A 20,048-nucleotide genomic window follows, 5' to 3' on the forward strand; every position below is an offset into this window, starting at 1 on the left:
AGTCCAATCCAGTCAGGTCCATCCACACCTGTTAAGTGCCTACCTGGTACCAGCCCCAGCACTGAGGATGCAAGGATGAGGATGCTGTTTTCTGTCCTCGAAAAGCTCCTGGTCTTTTGAGTCTTACGCACATGGTCCCACCCGGCTCCTCCCAGCTGGCCTCCAGGTCCTGTGCTTGGCCTGAGCCATTCTGGAGTAAAGGCACCAGTTCGGGGGTGGCGGGGCGGTGGGGGAAGGAGATGGAGAGCCAAGCCCCCGGTGACTCTCACAGAAGATGCCTGGCAAGCCCCTGGGTTTCATGTGAATGCCAAGAATGGTAACAGGATAATGTTCCCTGTGCTGTTTTACTTTCTGGGTAACAGGAAGAGATGGTGTAGGCAGGGGACCCAAATAGAGGAGTGATGTGTGAATCCTCAGAGTTTCCCACACCCCTAGGCAGCAAGATCCATGGAAACAGGGACAGAGCTGGAGAGGTGACAAGGCACAGATGAGGATGACCTGGGGTGGTGGTCTGGAGCCCGGCTGGGAGGTTCCCAGCCCTATCCTCTGGGCTGGTGCCTGGCTGACACGAGTGAGTTCTTACCCGCCTCAAAACAAAGTGCGAGGGAACTCAAACCCTGGCTCTGGAACTACCGGCAGGGGTGGGAGGGGTGGGAGGTTAATGAGGGAGGGACACATGTGTACCAGGGGCTGACTCACGTGGACGGACGCCAGAGGCCAACGCAATATTGTGAAGCAATTTTCCTTCAGTTAAAAATAAACAAGTTTGGGAAAGAAAAAAGAAAAACCCACAAAGCATGAGAAAGAGAGGACCCTTGACCCTGGGAGACATAACTGACTTGATCAGCAAGCAGAGGTGACCTGGCCGGGGAACCTGGGGAGCCCACCCTCTGGTTCGTCGTGTGGGGGATCCCAGTCCCCACCATGGAGACAAAAACGCAGCTGGCAGAGATGGTGGGCTGAAGGCCGGTTCCGTCCAATGCACAGACACGAAGAGACTCGGGAGATCCTGAGGGGGACTTCCTCCCAACAGCTGGGCGGGGCTACCCACCAGCCGCAGAAGCACGAGTGGAGCCCCAACAACTCTACCTTGATTTACCGAAAATATGGGAGGCTACATAGTGATTTTTCTTGAGCTACAACAAACTTGACTTTTCATGAGTTCCCCTGTGTCCACTGGAAAAACGCACATAAAGGACATGTGTCGTTCTTTATATTTGTTATTAACATTTATCTCAAAATGTTATCTAGTTTTATTTTTCCTATGAATTCAACCCAGCTCTCCATCTGAAGGTCCTGTTCTCATTTTCTTTATTTACTTTTTTGAGACGAATTTAAACTGGTTTGTTTTAGAAGAAATACACGTTTCACAGGTCATCATGGTATCATCGGGGGGCAGGGATTTGGAAAAGCACTTGCATTTCATCTTGCGTGTGGGTTTTAAAGGGACTTCAAATGCAAGGGCTCAGTCCCTGGCAGGCTTTATGCACAGGCCTCCTGGGGCAGGAGGTGTGGGGCCAGGGACTCTGGGTTCTTGTGTTAAAGCCTTCTGCTTCTCTGTTTGGCAGTGCTTTCTGACCAATTCAGCAACTCCATTCTCACCATCCGCCTCACGGGCTGCTCCCTGGTACCAGCACCCACACCACCGGCTCCTTCTGCACCGAGGGGCCTACTCACCAGTTCTGCCTGAGTTCCTGCTTTGTCTCTCTCTCCTCTGCGTTCCTTGCCTCGTCCCTTGAATTTCACTCACTCACCACCCAGCCCATTTCTTGACCAAATCGTGGTCTGGCCCCCTTTGACCAGCAGCCTTTAGTGAGGGCACTGCTGTAGGCTGGGGTCACCCTGCAAGGGACCTGGGAGGGTGCCGTCCAGTTTCTGTCTTGCTTCCTGACCCAGGGGTGCAAACCACAAGTCAAGGGCCGGAGGCAGCTGCTACCTTGTGCTTCCTTTTAATGTTTGTTCCTCCTCCTGAGGAAGTGGGGAAGAAGCTGGGGACTCTGGTGCCGGTGGTCAGCACTGCCGGCTGAATACAAGCAAGCCCAGTGATAGACACTCACCCACTAGAAATTTAAACCCATTCGTTTCCAGAAGAGGAAGTGTTAGAGGGACTTCCGTATGTGGTAAAATGGCAGGGGTACAAATTTTGTGAGCATCTCAGGGAGGAAAGATTTGATTCTGCATCAAATGTTTAGAAAGAAGCATTTTGAGCCTTGGCTGAGGCCAAATTAGACTGATTGGTGTGGATACTATTTCAGGATTAGCATCAGGCAACACACAGATACAGGAACAGAGATGGAGGCATTTCTTTAAATCTTGCTCCAACTGTCTCACACTTTCCAGAACAGAGCTCTTCAATACTATAATGACAGTTGATTATGTCAGGCTTGTTTATTTTGGTAAGAGGCGTTTTTTCTTTTCCCTGTTAGAGTCCTATAGGTGGAAAATTTCTGGGTTTGGTCTGATTAAAACATAAATCTTATTTGGATCAAGAACCAGATGATCAAGGCCCTAAGCTCATGGCAAGGGAGACTATACACCTGCCCCTAGCTTTCCAACTACCCTCCCTAAAAGCCCACTGAATGTTAAACTTCTCAACCTAGGTACATGTAAAGAGAAAAAGTTAAAAAAAATTTAAACTCTGTCCTTTCCCTAAAATATCTTAAAGGGTAGGCAAAAACCTCCCCTCTTTAAACAGGTACCTGTCAGGATCTGCCTAAAAAGTAAACACAGTCACCCAAGGGCAGACTTTTCCTTCATTAAAAATGGGCTGAATACTTCCTTATTCAAAATAATTCCAAGTGTTTGGCAATAAAAAGGAACTTTAAAAATACTTTCCACACTGAAGAGTGTCTTGGATTTAGCCTTTCTGACTTTCCTAGAACACGTCTGGTGGAAGACCGCAGGGAAGCTTGCCCCTTTATTCAGCCCTTTTTTGTTTGTTTGTTTTATAGCCAAACAATCAAAATCATTAACGCAAGTTCACTACAAAGCCTTGAAGGATGATACTACCAAAGATAAAATATTTCCAGGATCAGTCTTCAAAGTTAAAACTTAAGGCTTAATTGACCTCTTTCCAAAACGTTACATGGCATGAGATTTGTGACTCCAACTCACACACTAAAAGCTGTCTCTCCCAGCATCCGCCTGCCTCTTGCAAAGGTAGCTCCACCTAGACTGCTGTGGAGCTGAAGGGGAGCCTTTGAAAGCACTTTCCCAGCCTGACCACCCTACAGTTCCAGAGTGCCCAAAAGAGATGAGAAAGTGTCTATTTGCCTACCCACCAACCCGTCTCCTATGCATCCAACTCTCCATCCCTCCATCTCTATTTACAAGAGAACTCTCACAGCAAACAAACCAAACAGTACTGTGATATATATTACAAAAAATACACTATCCATGGTTATTTGGCCATGTTGAAACATCAGATGGAGTTTGAGAGCATGTGACCCAGAGCACGGCTTTGAGCTGGCCGGGTCTGGTGAGGATATTTCTGGGGGTGTGTCACAAGCAGCACGGAGGGAAAGGGGCCACTTTGGGGTCCCTGCAGACAAGGCCCCGGGGCCCTGGCGGTGGTCTCAGCACTGACGGCAGCCCAGGCACCCACCTGTGACCACTCCGATGCCTCCCAGATGGACAGGCAGTCCTGGCCCTCGCAGCTCTGCACTGGCGACGGCCGGGGCACCGGGCAGTAGAGGGGCCGGGTGGCAACGTGTGTGCCATTCTGCAGCTGGTACACGCAGGTCACTTCCCGGTGCTGGATGCCCTTCTCGCAGGTCGCGGAGCAGGGGCTCCATGGGCCTGCCACCCACCTGCCCGGAGAAAGACAAGACGGTGAGCGGACAAAGGGCCTTCCAAACAGGTCGCGGGATTGTGGGCCTGCTGTGGGAGGGAAGCAGGCAGACACAGCTCTGCAGCCGGGTTTGGAGACAATTCCAGACTGTCAGAGCTGTCTGAGTAGAGTGGGCCAGTGGTCTTCTCAGCACAGAAACCTTTCTGACCCCACTCCCCACGTCAGACTGTTACTGTTCCTACGTCTCCATCCTGCTGTCTTAGGCCATCTTTGTTCAGGTGTGATGGGCACAAAGCGGGCCACATTCCAGCAGAAGCTTTGGGTGACTCTGTGGCCCGTCTCTCTCTTCCTGCTCTCCGCCGTGAGAACAGCAGGTCCAATACAGGGGCCGCCCCACTGCTGGGTTCTGTCGTACATGATGCTGTGGTATGCCACTGAGATTCTGGGGTTGTTCGTCACTGCAGCAAAAGGTGACCGGCACAGCCCTCGACAGAGGACGCCCTAGCCCCAGCTCAAACACACCAGGCCTCCTTGCTTTCCAAAGGGTGGCGGGCCCTCCTAAGCGGAGACTGTCACTCTTGAGGAGGCAACTCGGGGTGGTCAGAGTCTCTTGAGAGTGACTAAACTGCTGAAAGTGCTCAACTACAACCTTCTCCACCTGCCTAACATTTCAATGACCCAACTCTGTCAGGTCTCTGCTGGCCTTACGGTGCTGGAAAGGAGCCAGGTGGTTTAGGAATCATGATTTCTCAGGACACAAACAGGGCTTTGAGTGTCCTTTCAGAGACTCTCTGTGCTGGGGTCCCTGGCATGCATGCGTGCTGCGTCGCTTCCATCGAGTCTAACTCTCTGTGACCCTATGGACTGTAGCCCGCCAGGCTCCTCTGTCCCTGGGATTCTCCAGTCAAGAATACTGGAGTGGGTTGCCATTTTCTCCTCCAGGGGATCTTCCTGACCCAGGGATTGAACCCACGTCTCCTGCATTGCAGGCGGGTTCTTCACCACTAGCGCCACCTGGAAAGCCCTTGCGAGCCCCCAGTAGTGGCGATTCCAGGAGCTCGCTACCTGACAAAGCAGCGCCGCCCGGAGTGTCAGTGCTGATAACCACTCAGTTCTCACCACAGTCAGACCCAGATCCCACCTCATGAGGCCACCCCCCTTGGACACAGACAGGTGTTGGTGATGAGGCAGAGAACGAAACAAAGCCTGCCTCTGAATCTTGGGGACAGAAAGTACACTGATGAGCAATATACAGCAGAATACAACATAATGTAATAGTACACTGATGAGCAATATACAACAGAATACAACATAATGTAATAGAGCGTACAAAAGCTGATTGAAGGTGACAGTGTTAGCTGCTCAGCCATGTCGGACTCTTTGCCACCCCGTGGAATGGAGCCCGCCATATACCACGTCCTATATCACAGACACAGAGAGAATGCGCCGTGCTGCAGTAAGTGCTTCAGAGGAAAGCAAAGCAGCACAGGGCAGATGGGGCGAGGCGAGGGTTAGCACTATTTTATCCAAGGTGGGGGATGGCCGGCCATGGGCAGCGCCTGGGAGGAAGTGAGGCAGGAGCCCGTGATTTCTGGGAGAAGATGTAGGCAAAACGCACAGCAGGTGCAAAAGGCCTGGAGGCAGCATGTGCTGGCAGGGCCAGGGGCAGCCGGGAGCAAGGGTGGCGGGGAGGGGGTGAGCAGGAGAGGGCGGGACCTGAGAGGCCGCAAGGGGAGGTCATGCAGGGCCTGGCAGGCTGCTGCCTCCTGCTTGAATAAGATTCAGTCTGGGGGTTTAGAGAGAGGAGGGCACACCCCTCCAGGGCCACCCTGGCTCTGCGCGGCGGCGAGTCTACAGTGGGTGGAGGCTACAGGGAGGGCAGGGAGGAGGCCAGTGCAATGGTCCAGGTGGGAGACAAGGGTGGCCTGGACCAGCTGGGGCACTGGAGGGTATTGGACTAAGTTTTGGGAAGATGGGGCTACCCGGTTGCATCCTGACACGGTTCCTCCTCATCCCTTAGGGCAAGCTCAGGCCACCTCGTCGAGCTCATTCCAGACCCCTTGGCAGAGCTACCACTCTGTCCTTCACGGCCCAGGGACTAACTGCAGTGACGCTGCACTCACCAGAGCCCTTGCTCATGCCATGAAGATGGAGACATGGCGCCAGGCTCAGGGGTGGGCACAGGCAGCGCACCGCCTGCAGACTGCTTACGGCAGTGCCTGGCACACTGCCTTAAAATGGAACCAGCACTGTTGTTATCCCGTGTCCCCTTGGCCGGAAATGAAGACTTTGCAGATGGCACGCAGCCTTGTTCCCATTTCAGTGCCTGACAATTGCTTGAACACTCCTGAAAGACGCAGACCGACTTCTACCCATTTCTCCTAGTCCTGATCTTTAGAGTATAAGAATTCCCTCTTAAATATCTGAAGATAAGTCTTTGGTTCCCCTTTTAAGTTTTCTCTTCTCTTGATCAAAATAATGTACAGATTCTCAATCTGTTGTCTCAAATCAGTCACTGCTGTTCTTAAGATGGATTGATATGTCACGGATAGAACGGCCCAGATGTGACCTGAAAGCAGCGAGAGAATGTGCTGGTTTTCTCTTTAAGTGGGGACTTGCTTTCATGAATGCTCCCCAACTCTGCACCATTTCCTTTCTTTCTTACTGCAACCACACTGACCTATGCTAGCACCTACCACGTTTTTCTCTCAAGAACTGACTCTCAGCCAAATCTCCTTTGTCTTGACCTTTTGCAATTAAATTTGCAAATATAAATGTTAGGTTTTAGGTGAAGACCTAGGTTTTAGGTTGAGGTCAGGTTGTTGTGCTGACCTGTGAAATGGCTTAGAATCCTGCTCCTGCCTTTTGTATTCGCTGTGCTTCCCAGGGCTGAGCCCAGGGAAGCACAACACATCCACACTGCGGGATACTCATGGGGCTATCATTGCCCTCAGCACTGCCATAGGGTGCCAGCTTCTCCACTTTTGGGCACATAATCAGAGCATTTGCTCTAGGGAATGTGGGTACCAACTCTGTTCACACAAAGGTCATACCCGGGACACCTGGGGAGACAGGGAACTTCTGGCAGGAATCAGCAGTCCTGCCTTGGGGGCTCCTCCTGGCCCACCACTGGCTAGAAAAGTCAGGTCTGTGGGGATCAGATTCCCGTAGAGCTGGGAGAGACTGCCAGCCCCCCACGTTCTTCTTTGCTTTACCTCTGGTGTCTGTTGCGTGCTGTGATTAGTTGTGCAGTCGTGTCTGACTCTTTGTGACCCCATGGCCTCCTGCCAGACTCTTCCGTCCATGGGATTCTCCAGGCAAGAATACTGGAGTGGTTGTCATGCCCTCCTCCAGGGGATCTTCCCACCCAGGGATTGAACCCAGGTCAGTGTTCGATCGGATTCTTTACCATCTGATCCACCGGAAGCTGGTATTTTCAAAGGACGACAGGATGGAAAGGAGCTCACGGACCCCGGTCCTCTTTCCAGAAGAATCCTCAGACCCATCCCTGCCTGAGACATGTGCTGAGCCATGGACAGGAGGGCTCTGTGTCGTGGGCACACCTGCTGCAGGTTATTGGAACTGTTTTTCAGCTGGGCCTTTTTGCTCCTGAACTTAACAAACATCTCGGTGAAGAATGGGGATGAAAAGTGACCTTCCTAAGACTCTGCTTTCGGTGATGGAAAGAAACCACTTCCACTGAAGGGCCTCGGCTGCATGAGGCCCAGGTGGGACAGGGGATGACGTTGCACGCCTGGACATCACAGTCAAGTCGCATCGATTCCAAGTCTATTAACTTGAGATGGGCCGACAGTTCCACATAATAATATGTACTACAGTTACAATGCAAACCTGAGATTTTTCACTCATATGCTCTAAAAATCTTAACAGTGACATTCATTAGCTGAGTTTGAGTTAGTAGTTCTTCTTAAAAGCAATAAAACTAATTCTTGATGAATCCACCATAATACCTCCCTAATTCAGGCCCGTCCCCCATTCCCACAGGGTTAGGTGAGCCTCTCCTGTCCAACCAACACAGACGCATCTCCTTTGTACATATGCCAAGTTCAACCACTCTAATCAGGTAGTTTTCTGCCTTTTTCTGTGGTTTCACGTTCCCCAGTTTGCTGCTGCTGCTGAGTCACTTCAGTCGTGTCCGACTCTGTGTGACCCCTTAGACGGAAGCCCACCAGGCTCCTCCATCCCTGGGATTCTCCAGGCAAGAACACTGGAGTGGGTTGCCATTTCCTTCTCCAATGTGTTAAAGTGAAAAGTGAAAGTGAAGTCGCTCAGTCGTGTCCGACCCTTAGTGACCCCACGGACTGCAGCCTACCAGGCTCCTCCATCCATGGGATTTTCTAGGCAAGAGTACTGGAGCGGCTTGCCATTGCCTTCTCAGGTTCCCCAGTTTACTAGCAGTCAACTGCAATCTGAAGACATTAAGTGGAAAATTCCAGAAATAAACAATTCATAAGTTTAAACTGCGTGCTGTTCTGAGCAGTGGGATGAAATCTCCCACCATCCCAATCAGTCCCGCCTGGGATGTGAACCATTCCTTTGCCCAGCTTATCCTCACTGTACAGGCTCCCTGCTGCTTAGTGCAGGAAATACCTACTATGTAAATACCTGCAGGGATCAGTAATATCCTGCGTTTCGGGCATCTACTGGGGGGCTTGGGGTGTATGGCCCATGGACGAGGGGGGACTGCTAGATTTTGGACAGCTCTGTCACTACCTGAGACCCTGTATTTTTTTTTCACTGCTGTCGCAAACTGCTATAAACGTAAGGGTGCAAAACAATACAGACTGATTATCTTGCATTTCTGGAGGTAGAAAAACTGATGTGGATCTCAAGGGGCTAAAATCAAGGAGCTGCAGGGCTGGTTCCTTCTGAAGACTCGAGGAAGACTCTGCTTCCTTGCCTTTTCCAGCTTCTACACACTGCCCTGATTCCCTGGCTGGTGGCACCTTCTTCTGTCTTCAAAGCCAGCAAATTAGGTAGAACTCTTCTTGCATTATATCACTGCAACCTTCTCTTCTGCTTCCCTCTTCTGTTTTAGGACCCTTGCAATTACAATGGACCCACTCAGATAATTCAGGAAAAACCAGCTGACTAGAAACCTGTATTAATTTGATAGAGCTGCTGTGAAAAAGTACCACAAGCTGGGTGGCTTAAAACAGTTCAGCTTAGTTGCTCAGTGGTATCTGACTCTTTGTGACCCCATGGACTGTAGCACCTCAGGCTTCCCTGTCCATCACCAACTCCCAGAGCCTGCTCAAACTCATTTCCATCGAGTTGATGATGCCATACAACGATCTCTTCCTCTGTCGTCCCCTTCTCCTCCTGCCTTCAATCTTTCCCAGCATCAGGATCTTTTCAAATGAGTCAGTTCTTCTCATCAAGTGGCCAAGTATGGGAACTTCAGCTTCAGCATCAGTCCTTCCAATGAATATTCAGGACTGATTTCCTTTAGGATGGACTGGTTGGATCTCCTTGCTGTCCAAGGGACTCTCAAGAGTCTTCTCCAACACCACAGTTCAAAACATCAATTCTTTGGCGCTCAGCTTTCTTTATAGTCCAACTCTCACATCCATACATGACTACTGGAAAACCCCTAACTTTGACTAGATGGACCTTTGTTGGCAAAGTAATGTCTCTGCTTTTTAATATGCTGTCTAGGTTGGTCATAGCTTTTCTTCCAAGGAGCAAGCGTCTTTTAATATCATGGCTGCAGTCACCATCTGCAGTAATTTTGGAGCCGCCCAAAATAAAGTCTCTCACTGTTTCCATTGTTTCTCCATCTATTCGCGATGAAGTGATGGGACCAGATGCCATGATCTTCGTTTTCTGAATGTTGAGTTTTAAGCCAGTTTAAGCCATTTTCCAATCTCCCCTTTCACTTTCATCAAGAGACTCTTTAGTTCCTCTTTGCTTTCTGCCATAAGGGTAGTGTCATCTGCCTATCTGAGGTTACTGATATTTCTCTTGGCAATCTTGATTCCAGTTTGTGCTTCATCTAGCCTGGCATTTCTCATGATATACTCTGCATACAAGTTAAATGAACAAGGTGACAATATACACCCTTGATGTACTCCTTTCCCTATTTGGAACCAGTCTGTTGTTCCATGTCCAGTTCTAACTGTTGCTTCTTAATCTGCATACAGATTTCTCAGGAGGCAGGTATGGTGGTCTGGCATTCACATCTCTTTAAGTTTGGCATTCCCAAACTCTTCCACAGCTTGCTGTGATCCACACAGTCAAAGACTTTGGCATAGTCTGAAACTCTCTTGCTTTTTCTATGATCCAATGGATGTTGGCAATTTGATCTCTGGTTCCTCTGCCTTTTCTAAATCCAGCTTGAACATCTAGAAGTTCTTGGTTCACGTACTGTTGAAGCCTCACTTGGAGAATTTTGAGCATTACTTTGCTAGCATGTGAGATGACTGCAATTGTGCAGTAGTTTGAACATTCTTTAGCATTGTCTTTCTTTGGGATTGGAATGAAAATGGACCTTTACTGGTCCTGTGGTCGCTGCAGACAGAATGGAAATCACAGTCACAGAAAACTAACCAAAATGACCACATGGACCACAGCCTTGTCCAACTCAAGGAAACCATAAGCCATGCCACGCAGGGCCACCCAAGATGGACGGATTATAGTGTAGAGTTCTGACAAAACTGTGGTCCACTAGAGAAAGGAATGGCAAAACATTTCAGTATTCTTGCCTTGAGAAGGCCATGAACAGAAGGAAAAGGCAAAAAGATAGGACACTGAAAGATGAACTCCCCAGGTTGGTAGGTGCCCAATATGCTACTGGAGAAGAGTGGAGAAATAACTCCAGAAAGAATGAAGAGATGGAGCCAAAGTGAAAACAACGTCCAGTTATGGATGTGACTGGTGATGGAAGTAAAGTCCGATGCTGTAAAGAACAATACTGCATAGGTACCTGGAATGTTAGGTCCATCAATCAAGGTAAATTGGAAGTGACCAAATAGGAGATGGCAAGAGTGAACATCGACATTTTAGGAATCAGTGAACTAAAATGGACTTGAATGGGTGAATTTAACTCAGATGACCATTATATCTACTATAGGCAATAATCCCTTAGAACAAAATAGGGTAACCCTCATAGTCAACAAAAGAGTCCAGAACGCAGTACTTGGGTGCATTCTCAAAACTGACATAATGATCTCTGTTCAGTTCCAAGGCAAACCATTCAATATCACAGTAATCCAAGTCTATGCTCCAGCCACTAATGCTGAAGAAGCTGAAGGTGAATGGCTAAATGAGCCTGCAAGACCTTCTAGAACTAACACCAAAGAAAGGTCCCTTTCATCATAGGGGACTGGAATGCAAAACTAGGAGGTCAAGAGATACCTGGAGTAACAGGCAAGTTTGGCCTTGGAATACAAAATGAAGCAGGGCAAAGGCTAATAGAGTTTTGCCAAGAGAACGCACTGGTCATAGCAAACACTCTCTCCCAACAACACAAGAGATGACTCTACACATGGACATCACCAGATGGTCAATACCAAAATCAGATTGATTATATTTTTTGCAGCCAAAGATGGAGAAGCTCTATACAATCAAGCAAAAACAGGACAAGGAGCTGACTATGTCTCAGATCATGAACTCCTTATTGCAAAATTCAGACTTAAATTGAAAAAATTAGGGAAAACCACTAGACCATACAGGTATGACCTAAATCAAATCCCTAACAATTATACAGTGGAAGTGACAAAAATAAATTCAATGGATTAAATTTGATAGACATAGTGCCTCAAGAACTATGAACTGAGGTTCATGACGTTGTATAGGAAGCAGTGATCAAAACCATTCCCAAGAAAAAGAAATGCTAAAAGGCAAAATGGTTGTCTGAGGAAGCCTTACAAATAGCTGAGAAAAGAAGAAAAGCTAAAGGCAAAGGAGAAAAGGAAAGATGTACCCATTTGAAGGCAGAGTTCCAAAGAACAGCAAGGAGAGAGAAGAAAGCCTTCCTAAGTCATCATTGCAAAGGAATAGAGGAAAGCAATAGAAAGGGCAAGTCGAGAGATCTCAAGAAAATTAGAGACACCAAGGGAATATTTCATGCAAAGATGGGCATAATAAAGGACAGAAATAGTATGGACCTAACAGAAGCAGAAGATATTAAGAAGAGGTGGCAAGAATACACACAATACTGTGTAAAAAAGATATTCATGACTGAGATAACCATGATGGTGTGATCACTCATTTAGAGCCAGACATCCTGGAGTGCAAAGTCAAGAGGGCCTTAGGAAGCATCACTATGAACAAAGCTAGTGGAAGTGATGGAATTCCAGCTGAGCTATTTCAAATCCTAAAAGATGATGCTGTGAAAGTGCTGCACTCAATATGCCAGCAAATACGGAAAACTCACAGGACTGGAAAAGTTCAGTTTTCATTCCAATCCCAATGAAAGGCTTAAAACAACAGGAATTTATTCTCTTACAACTCTGGTGGCTGGAAGTAAAAAATTAAAGTGCTGGCAGGGTGGGTTCCTTCTGAGGACTCCGAGGAGTCTGTTCCACGCCTGTCTCCCAGGTTCTGGTTTTCGGGGAGAACTAATTCCACCTGCAGCTCTAACTTTCCTTTGACATGTAACCTAACATTTTCATGAGTTCCAGGGATTAGGATGTAGACATCTTTGATGGTCATTATTTTAAGTATACATCACATTAATAGTTCTGAGAAATTTTATCTTCTATTCAAAATTCAGTTTCTATTCAAGTCTTGATTTAAGACTTAAACTAGTTAAAGATCTCATGCAATCTGCTGAAATGTGACTGTCTCACATAGAAACAATGGCATCTTCAGGATCACATTCTTCTAACACAGTTATTTTAGGTTGAATATAAAGTGAATATCCAACATAGATAACCAAAAAGAACACATTTGTGGGTCATTCATTTTCAGAAACTTCAAACTGTAAAAAAAGTGTGAGCTGTTGTATTTCAACATAACAAGTGTTTAAGATAGCAAGTGGTTTGTCTGTGGGGTCAGTTTTATCCATCTCCAAAATGGGTCAGTAGTAAGGATCTGGCATTGACTGAGCACCTAGTCTGTGCCTATCTCTGAGCCAGGAAAGTTCTTTACAATAGCTAAATTAATCAAGGTAAGGTGCCTGGACGTGATTGCCTGAGCATCTGTTGTTCAGTTCAGTCAGTTCAGTTCAGTCGCTCAGTCGTGTCCGACTCTCCGCGACCCCATGAATCACAGCACGCCAGGCCTCCCTGTCCAATACCAACTCCCGGAGTTCACTCAAACTCATGTCCACAGAGTTGGTGATGCCATCTAGCCATCTCATTCTCCGTCGTCCCCTTCTCCCCCACCCCCAACCTTTCTCAGCATCAGAGTCTTTTCCAGTGAGTCAACTCGTCGCATGAGGTGGCCAAAGTATTGCAGTTTCAGCTTTAGTATCAGTCCTTTCAATGAACACCCAGGATTGATCTCCTCTAGAATGGACTGGTTGGATCTCCTTGTAGTCCAAGGGACTCTCAAAAGTCTTCTCTAGCACCACAGTTCAAAAGCATCAATTCTTCGGCGATCAGCTTTCTTCACAGTCCAACTCTCACATCCATACATGACCACGGGAAAAACCATAGCCTTGACTAGACGGACCTTGGTTGGCAAAGTAATGTCTCTGCTTTTTAATATACTATCAAGGTTGGTCATAGAGACATGCAAATTCCAAGCACAGAATAAAATACCCTACAGGTAAAATACCACAGCATAAAAAGAAGGATGTGAAACAGCCTGGAAGCTCCAGGAAGCTGCAAGGAGGTTAAAGAGATTTTGGCTACTGGGATGGCTTCTTTGTCCAACCTCATCCCCTCTGTCCTCCAGACACGTGGGTATCATCTTCATGCCAAGCCCTGAACCAAGGGCCTGGGCACTCAGCTCAGTGTCCCCACCTTCACAAAGCTCAGTCAAGTGTGTGGTCCTTCGCGGAGAGGGAAACATAAAAACAGGTAATGTCATCACTATCTGATAAGTGCAGTGGACAAAATGGAGCTTGAGCGGGGTTGTGAAGGTCAAGGTGAGGTTGGTCAAGCAAAGAAACAGGGCTCAGGGCTCTGAGAGCTAACACCTACCCAAGAAATGTCGAGGAGCAACTGTGAGTTTGGGATGACCAATTCTAAAGGATACTTCAGGGTGGGAAGGAGGGAAGCTGCCTTGGAGGTCTCCCGTGATCATGTACCCTGGGGCAAAATGATGGGTTTCACCAAGGCAGCAGAGAAATGGAAAACAGACACGCTGATACAAGCCTAGGAAAGGGTGGAGTTGACAGGGCTTTGGGTACTTGGGGTCGTGGAGAGAAAGGAGGCAAGCGCCAAGCTCAGGATCCTGACTGGTCCAGAGGATGCTGGTGGTGCCACCGCTGCAAGTGAGAACACAGGGAGAGGAGCTGGTTTGGGGGCAGAAGGGGTATTACTTTCAGGTGGCCCTAGGCCATTCAGTGGTGCTGGGAAGGGTCTGCAGGTGCAGTTCTGGAGGTCAAGGATGCCACCTGATTGGAAACACAGGGTTGGAAGTCAAAAGCAATAAAGTCCTGGTAGACAGCAAGGGTAAGAATGACTCATCTGGGGAGCTTACACTGGAGGTCAGGGGGCAGAGCTTGGGGAGTGTAAGCACCTGGGGTTGGACTCAGTCATGGAAGGCTCTGAGGAGTGGGAGAAGAGGTGATGAGCAAGGCCAGCTAGGGCAAGTGGACAGTGCAAGAGGCACCAAGAAGGGCTGGGCTGGATGAGACTGAAGAGCATCCCTGGATTTAGCCAGGAGGCGGCAATGCTGATGGGGTGGGGGAGGACTGGGGAGACCAGTCGCCAGTGCTATAAGAGCAGAATGGATGAGGGTGAAGAGGAGATGCTGGCACTCTTAGCAGATGTGGGTTGATGCCTACAGAGTGGGGTCCACAAACCCTCAATGCTGGGGTGACACTCCAGCACCTAGAGGTCAGCAAGATGTCCCATGACTCGGGAGCCTCTGGTCAAGCAAGTTGCATGCACGCGGGGAGATTAGTGAGGATGTGAGGGGACACCTGCGTGAGCAGGGGGTGCTGAGAATGGCCAGGGGCTGCGAGCAGCGGCTCACGGAGCCACCTGTCTGGACATGTGGGCCACCCTGCCCACTGACAGTGCATCATGGGAAGTCAGCTGGGCCAAATGGCAGAGCAGATGACCTGCTGGAGACCCGGGCCACGTCTGAGACACTGGAGGCCAGCTGGGGAGGGCGGCCAGGGGCCTGGTTGGACAACGTCATGAGGGGAAGACTTGGCCACAATCACACAGACTGTGTAGCTCACCAGGCTCCTCTGTCCACAGGACTTCCCAGACAAGAATGTGTGGTGCTTAGTTGCTCAGTTGTGTCCGACTCTTTGTGACCCCACGGACTATACAGGCCATGGAATTCTCCAGGCCAGAATACTGGAGTGGGCAGCCTTTCCCTTTTCCAGGGGATCTTCCCAACCCAGGGATCGAACCCAGGTCTCCCGCACTGCAGGTGGATTCTTTACCATCTCAGCCACCAGGGAAGTCTAAGAATACTGGAGTGGGTAGCCTATCCCTTCTCCAGGGGATCTTCTGGACCCAGGAATTGAACCAGGGTCTCCTGCATTGCAGGCAGATCCTTTGCCAAGGAGCCACCAGGGAAGCCCTGCCCAGGACTTTTTCACTGCCATCTTGCCTTCTACCCACCAGAACTCCCAGAGGAAGGTGGCTCAGGGCCTGCCAGGCTTGCTTCACAGACAGAGGAACCCACTCAGAGACAGCAACATTGGCCCAAAGCCCACCAGCTATTAAGTAGGTGAGTCCTCTGTGCCCCAACCCAGGGACTTCCTTTTCGTATTTACACACTCATGCTCTGGTTAGGGGACACCTGACCGATTTCATCAGGATGCCCACTTACTAGAGCCAGACATTCTCAAGGTCTCAGCAGGTCGCGTTCAGGATCCTGGGATCAGACGGGTCTGGCCTTGAGTCTTCCTTCCACCAGCTTGCCAGCTGTGTGACCTTGGACAAGTCAGTACTCAAGCCTCTGCCAGGAGGTCAGCCCAGGCCTGGCGCTCCGTGGGCCTGATAAATATCAGCTGTTATTACTGCTATAATTATTATTCTCAGTCTAGACATCTGTCTTATTCAGAGGAACTGTTGTTTCTCAAAGCCCACTGGAATGACTTGTCTATGTGGGCATTTGGAACCAAAACAAAGTCATTTGAATTTTTAGAAAATGTTCAATAAATCTGTGTGATTCAGATGATAGGAATATGAAGAACCTGCTTGAGTGCTGAGTCCTGGAACTCAGTGCGCGTTTTCGCCCCGCTCTGAGCCTGTGGCCATCATCCATAAAGCAGGACCGGATGCTGACCTCACAGCAAGTAAAGGCCCCAGGGGGATGCCCACGGGGGAGCCCCAGGGACAAACGTCTCCTCCCTCTCCCCCTGGGGCAGGGCTGCTGCAGGCGGGGCTGTGAGCTTCCGGCCGAGGTCAGGCCAGCAGAGCTCTGCCTTCCCGCGGACAGGGCTCTCCCAGGACACGCGGGCTGTGCTCACCACGTGCGCCGCCGGCCTGGCTGAGCAGACGTGGCAGAGGCCGCTGGCCCGGAGCCGGACCTCCCGGGCCTCATCCCAGAAACACCACTCAGGACGCGGCCGCGGCAGACGCCGCGTCCGCCCGGGTCGCTCTCACAGCTCAGGGCCGGCTGCAGCCAGCAGCTCTGTTACGAGAACAATCAAAACACGCCTTTAACATGTGCCATTTAAAGTCTCCGAAGATACGTGGCTGCTTTTATTGAGCAGATGTCCATAAGAGGAGCGGGGGGAGGAGGCACGACCAGGAGTAACAGGCTGGGCTTCGAGTTCTCCCAGGGTACGGAGGGGGACGCCTCACACCTGCACACGAAGTTTCAACGCAGCATTTCTCCATTTAAACCTTGAGAATTATGGGTTCTCGTATACATGTCCTTGAAAAGGAATATTATCCACATATTTGTTCTTTTATAGGAGGAAATGAGAGCCTGCAGCGCGTGATGGGGAGAGAATACACAGGCTTGTGCACGTGAGCTTCTGCTAGAGGACATTAGTCCCCCCTGAAAACCAGTCTGGGTCAGTCTGAGAACTTGCCATGCTTCCCTGAAAAGGTTCTTGAGTCAGTGTGGTTAGTTCTCACGTGCCAGGGAGGGAGGGGGTAGGGAAGGGGTAGGGAGGGGGTAGGGAAGGGGGAGGGGAGGGGGAGGGAAGGGGGAGGGGAGGGGGAGGGAAGGGGCGAGGGAGGGTCAGGGGAGGCCGGCTTTGCTAAAATACAACTTAAGGGAACGTTTCAAGAGTGGTTTCTCTAGGTATTGCACCAGCTAACCATTTTGGGAGCTTCCTATGTTCCAGGCAATGTTCTGAGCACTTAACATGATTCAAATCATTTGATCCCTGTAACAATCCTACGGAGAGCCATTCTACAGGTGAGGAAATCGAGGCACAGAGATCTGAGTGGCTTGCCCAAGGTCATACATTAGCAAGATTTTAACAGTTCCATTGAGACCTAATTCACATACTCTACAATTCATCCACATAAAGAGAACAATAATATTCTGACTTGTGAAATAACCACCACAATCAATTATAGCATATTTTCATTACCCTCCAAAGAAACTCTACTGCAACTCTTAGCTGTCATCTCCCAATAAATACAACCTCCCACCCTTCTCAGCTCTAAGCAATCACTAACCTACTTTTTATAGACTTGCCTCTTCTGGACATTTCATATAAATGGACACATAACATGTGGTTCTTTGTGCCTGGATTCCTTCACTGAGCAGGATGTTTCCAAGGCTTGTCTACATTATAGCACCTATCAGCATTTCATTCCCTTTTATTATTGAATAATATTTGATTGTATGGATATACCATATTTATTTATCAGTTCATTAATTGAGGGACATTCGGGTTATTTCCACATTTCAGCTATTACGAATAATGCTACAGTGAACATCAGTGGACAGTTTTTGTATGGACATGTGTTCTCATTTCTTTTGACTATATACCAAGGAGTGGAACTGCTGGATCATATGCTAACTCTACATTTAACAATTTGAGAAATTCCAGACTGTTTCCAAAGCAGCTGCACCATTTTGCATTTCTATAGCAGCATATGAAAATCTAAATTCTCCACACTAACATTTGTGTGTGTTAGTTGCTCAGTTGTGTCCGACTCTTTGCGTAGCCCACTGAGGTTCTCTGTCCATGGGATTCTCTAGGCAAGAATACTGGAGTGGGTTGCCATTTCCTTCTCCAGGGGATCTTTCCCACCTGGGGATCAAACCCGGGTCTCCTGCATTCCAGGAAGATTTTTTACCATCTGAGCCACCAGGGAAGGTACATTCCCATAAATTTTTGCTATTATCTCTCATTTTGATTACAACCATCTTAGTGGGTGTGAAGTGGTATCCCATGTGTTTTCGTGTACTGTGGTAAAATATGTACAAAATTTACCATTTTCACCACTTTTCACTATACATTTCAGTAGTATTAAATACATTCACATGGTTGTGCAACCCTCACCATTATCTCCAAAATTTTTCATCTTCCCAAACTGAATTAATTAGATTCAACAAACAATAACCTCCTATTCCCTTCTCCCCAGCTCCCGGCAACCATCATCAAACTTTCTGTCTCTATGACTTTGTCTGCTCAGGAACCTCATATAAGTGGAACCATACAATGTTTGTTCTTTTGTAACCGTGTTATTTCACTAAGAATAATGTCCTCAAGGTTCATCCATGTGTCAGAATTTCCTTCCTTTTGGAGGGTGAATAATATTCCATTGTACATGTGTGACACATTTCATTTATCTGTTTGTCCAGAGAGGAACACTTGTGCTGCCTCCACCCTTTGACTATTGTGAATAATGATGCAATGAAGATAGTTGTACAAATTTCTGTTTGAGTTCCTGTTTTTAATTCTTTTGGGCATATACCCAGAAGTGGAACTGCTAGATCATATGGTAGTTCTGTGCTTAAGTTTTTAAGGAATCACTGTACTGTTTCCCACAGTGGCTGCACCATTTGACATTTCAATCAACAGTGTAGAGGGTTCCAATTTCCCCACATCCTCACCAACAGTTATTTGCTGTTACACACATATATAAATAGCTATCTTCATGGGCATGAAGTGGTCCTCATTGTGGCTTGATTGGCATTGCCCTAATGATTAGTGATAATGAACATTTTTTCAGGTACTTACTAGCCATGTGTATATCTCCTTTGGAGAAAGGAGTGAGCATTTTCTTTGCCTATTTCTTAATTGGGTACCATTTGTTGTTTAGTTATAGGAGTTCTTTAGATATTCTGGATATTACTTCTTTATTAAATATATGACTTGCAAATATTTTCTCCCATTCTTTGGGTTGCCTTTTCACTTTGTTGATTATGTTCCGTGATGCTCAGTTTTCAAATTTGATGATGTCCAATTTGTCTATTTTCCCTTCCGTTGCCTGTGCTTTTTGTCATATCTAAGAAATCATTACCAAATCCAATGTATGAAGCTTTTTTCTCATATTTTATTCTAAGAGTTTTAGCTTTAGCTTTTACATTTAGGTCTTTGATTCATTTTGAGTTTATTTTTGTATATAGTATAAGGTAAAGCTTGCTGGGAGAAATATCAGTAACCTCAGACATGCAGATGTTACCACCCTTAAAGCAGAAAGCAAAGAGGAACTGAAGAGCCTCTTGATGAAGGTGAAAGAGGAGAGTAAAAAAGCTGGCTTAAAACTCAACATTCAAAAAACGATGATCATGGCATCTGGTCCCATCACTTCATGGCAGATAGATGGGGAAACAATGGAAACAGTGACAGACTTTATTTTCTTGGGCTCCAAAATTACTGCAGATGGTGACTGCAGCCATGAAATTAAGATGCTTACTCCTTGGAAGAAAACTATGACAAGCCTAGATGTCGTATTAAAAATAAGAAATGTTACTTTGCTGACAAAGGTGCTTATAGTCAAAACTATGGTTTTTCCAGTAGTCATGGTATGGATGTGAGAGTTGGACCATAAAGAAGGCTGAGCACCAAAGAACTGATGCTTTTGAACTGTAGTGTTGGAGAAGACTCTTGAGATTGCCTTGGACTGCAAGGAGATCAAACCAGTCAATCCTAAAGGAAAACAGTCCTGAATATTCATTGGAAGGACTGATGCTGAAGCTGAAGTTCCAATACTTTGGCCACCTGATGGGAAGAACTGACTCACTG

At 47.9% G+C, this 20,048-nt stretch overlaps 1 protein-coding gene across 1 annotated transcript in view; it reads right to left on the reverse strand.

The window, feature by feature from the left end:
- Window positions 1-20,048, reverse strand: part of ADAMTS17 (ADAM metallopeptidase with thrombospondin type 1 motif 17) — a 401,986-nt gene that overhangs the window by 17,179 nt on the left and 364,759 nt on the right. The window contains exon 20 of the mRNA XM_055417694.2: window positions 3,605-3,809. Within this exon, the coding sequence (XP_055273669.2) occupies window positions 3,605-3,809 (205 nt within the window). The remainder of the gene's footprint in view (window positions 1-3,604; window positions 3,810-20,048) is intronic.

Source organism: Moschus berezovskii, chromosome 21 (assembly GCF_049115385.1).
Source record: "Moschus berezovskii isolate FMDL1 chromosome 21, NW_MosBer_1.0, whole genome shotgun sequence".
In the NCBI taxonomy this organism is placed as follows: Eukaryota; Metazoa; Chordata; class Mammalia; order Artiodactyla; family Moschidae; genus Moschus; species Moschus berezovskii.